Source organism: Vigna radiata, chromosome 7 (genome assembly GCF_000741045.1).
Source record: "Vigna radiata var. radiata cultivar VC1973A chromosome 7, Vradiata_ver6, whole genome shotgun sequence".
Classification (NCBI taxonomy): Eukaryota; Viridiplantae; Streptophyta; class Magnoliopsida; order Fabales; family Fabaceae; genus Vigna; species Vigna radiata.
In genome coordinates, this window is record NC_028357.1 from 740,988 (window position 1) to 744,100 (window position 3,113).

The 3,113-nt window shown below is 30.0% G+C and overlaps 1 protein-coding gene across 1 annotated transcript; it reads right to left on the bottom strand.

The window, feature by feature from the left end:
• Nucleotides 1–1,514: 1,514 nt before the first annotated feature.
• On the bottom strand, nt 1,515–2,852 carry LOC106767667. Its single transcript, XM_014652606.2, has 2 exons — nt 2,413–2,852; nt 1,515–1,757 (listed from the first exon to the last, which is right to left on the bottom strand). Exons 1-2 carry the CDS (start codon nt 2,682–2,684, stop codon nt 1,649–1,651), a joined length of 381 nt encoding a protein of 126 aa, XP_014508092.1. The 5' UTR covers nt 2,685–2,852; the 3' UTR covers nt 1,515–1,648.
• Nucleotides 2,853–3,113: the final 261 nt, after the last annotated feature.

Genomic DNA, 3,113 nt, shown 5'->3' on the forward strand with positions numbered 1-3,113 from the left:
GAGTAAACCAGCTGATACATCAATTGAACAAAATCATAAACTCTTTCAATGCTCAAATTCAGCAAGCATAGACAGAGGAAGATACCAAAGGCTGGTAGGAAAATTAATTTATTNGTGCCATACACGTCCAGATATCACCTATGCAGTGAATGTTGTTAGTCAATTTATGCATGACCCACGAAAGCTTCATATAGATGTTGTTGAAAGAATTTTGAGATATTTGAAGTCTGCTCCTGGAAAAGGAATTTTGTTCTCAAATAATGGAAACTTAAAGGTAGAAGGGTACACTGATGCAGATTGGGCAGGTTCAAAAGATGATAGAAGATCTACCTTTGGATACTTTACTTTTGTAGGAGGGAATCTTGTAACTTGGAGGAGTAAAAAACAACCTGTAGTAGCAAGATCTAGTGCTGAAGCAGAATTCAGAGGCATGGCACTAGGTGTATGTGAACTTTTGTGGATTAAAAATATGTTATCAGATTTGGGATTTAAACTAAATGAAGCTATAAGTTTGTACTGTGACAATACTTCGGCTATTGCAATTGCTCATAATCCTATTCAACATGATAGAACAAAGCATGTGGAGATTGATAGACATTTCATCAAAGAGAAGATTGAAGCTGGAATAATTTCCTTTCCTTTTATAAGATCAGAGTTACACTTGGCTGATGTTCTCACCAAAGGAGTGTTAAGAAGATTGTTTGATGAGTCTCTATTCAAGTTGGGAATGTGTGATATCCATGTACCAACTTGAGCGGGGGTGTTAAGATATGCTAAATATTCTATTAAAGGATATTAGGCAATCAAATATTGTGTTAGTTATAATTTAGATATTATTTTAATTTGTGCAGATTTGTGCACCTGGCATTCCTTTATTAGATGAAGAATTATAGGATCCTTATATGTATATATATGGTACTCTACTCTTTGAAATAATACATCAGAATTATTCTTTAAACCTTTTATTAATTACTCATTGAACTATGCAGATCACGTAAGTAAATATTTAACTGTCGTTAAGTGAATTTGACGGTAGACCTCTAATTGAATCAAATTTATACTAATAGAGACCCAATTGATACACCAAGAAAAAAGGAACCTATTTAAGATTTTGAAAAAATATAGAGACTTGTGTGGTGAGATTAAACCTAAGTTATATGGTTACAAATGAATTGATTCTTTTCAAAAAGAAAAGTTTATGCATAAACCAAATTACTAAGATGTATAAGAGCAATTCATCGTCTATCTGAATTAAATTTATTAAGAATATTGTTTCATCAGCCACTTCTATTTAATGGCTAACAAGTATTTGATTTCATGGTTGAAATTTTTTCAATTTAAGAATGTGTAAAATTTAAAACAGAGTCTTGAAAATTTTACATCAACTATCAATATAATAAAAAAACAACATATAAACAGAGGACAGACTTTATTTTAAAAAACTATTTTATCTGATTAAGTTAAATATAAACTCTAGTATTAAAATAATATAATATAATGATTACAAATCAGGAGGTTGGAATATTTTCTATATTTACTTTAAAGACAGAAAACATTAATTTCATATAGTCTACTCAACTAATTTACACAATGCAGCAAAAAATATACAAAATATTGTCTCCAATTTTTCTATTTTCTCGGTCACTGTTCAGTTTGACTCAGCCAGATCCAAGGGCTTGAAATACTTCCCATCTATGAGATAAGTTCCAATTCTTAGCCTCACAGCCCAAACATCTTTGGGTTTTCTTGAAATAATTCTGCACCAAAGAAAAACCCAATAGCATAGCTTATTATAAGCAACCTTCCCACCTCAATGGGTTAGATTAACATAAACCAAAATTTTATTTCTAACACCATGTTAATGAACAAACATGTGGAAAAATATAAGCTTTTTTTATATCATTTCTCCTTTGTTGCAAGTGAAATTAACCAAAACTTTCATATCAACTATACAAATAGAAAATATTACTAGAAACACTATCCTTTCCAATGTTCTATGAGTAAGTTAATTTGAAATTTCAATTTTCAATAGATTTCAAATCATATTTCCTTTTATAATTTAGAAGTTATATATATTAAAAATTCCGTATCAACTAGAGATAAAGTCTATAGGTGAAGTACAGATCTTATCTTACAAACTGATTTTGTGAGATTGAATTAAGCTTAAACCTATTTTCTAATATGGTATTACATTCAAGTTAAAAGTTTATCCTAACTATATTTAAATGAGATATAAACTGTATCTTATAAATCGGTTTTGTTTAAGAGTTGAGATAGACATGATGAATTTGGAAGAAAAATGAAAAAGGTTATAGGTTTAACAAATGATAACAGTATGTTGTCGGTAAAATAAAATTAGAAGTGATATTCAGTAAATTTGGAATTAAATTTGTTGATGATGAGGTTAAATACCTTCCAACATCACCAGCTTTAACTTGGCCAGTGTTAACCCTGAGACAGGGCATGGTGGCTGCAGTTTTAATCATCTTGGGAGCTTCAATGAAAATAATGGGAGAACCAATCCCCAACTTAGACCCTTTTTCTGGCAATTCTGAAGACTCTTTAGATGAACACTTTATCAAAGCAGAAACATCATTTTTCTTCAGAACTTCACAATTCAACCTTCTCTCTTGAACCCCCAAAAATGGCTTTCTGATTGCACAAGAAGAAAAAGAGAAAGCCATGCTCAAAATCTCCTGCAGGTTGAAAACTTTTCCTCAGACCCTTTTCTCTTCAACTTTGAATTGGAGGTTAGAACACTGTTTTGTTTAGACAATAGGTGGCTATGCTTGCATTTTTGTGGGAGTTCTCTATTCATCTGTGGTGCATGTTTGAGGAAGGAAATTTGGATAAAAAGATAATACAAAAGATAAAATATCTTTCGATAATTTCTCTTTGTGATGTAGGACCATGTGTAAAAGCTATATGATAATGTATACATTATGGCATAGATGTGTGTAATTAAGTATGTTTTTCTATTAATAGAACTTCTTTTTTTAACTTTTTTGAAAAATAACTAATATTTTAAAATACATATTTTACTATATATTTTTTTAAAAAAATTAAAAGCTTGTTTAAAAACATGAACAATTTATTAGAAATCTTGTTTTTAG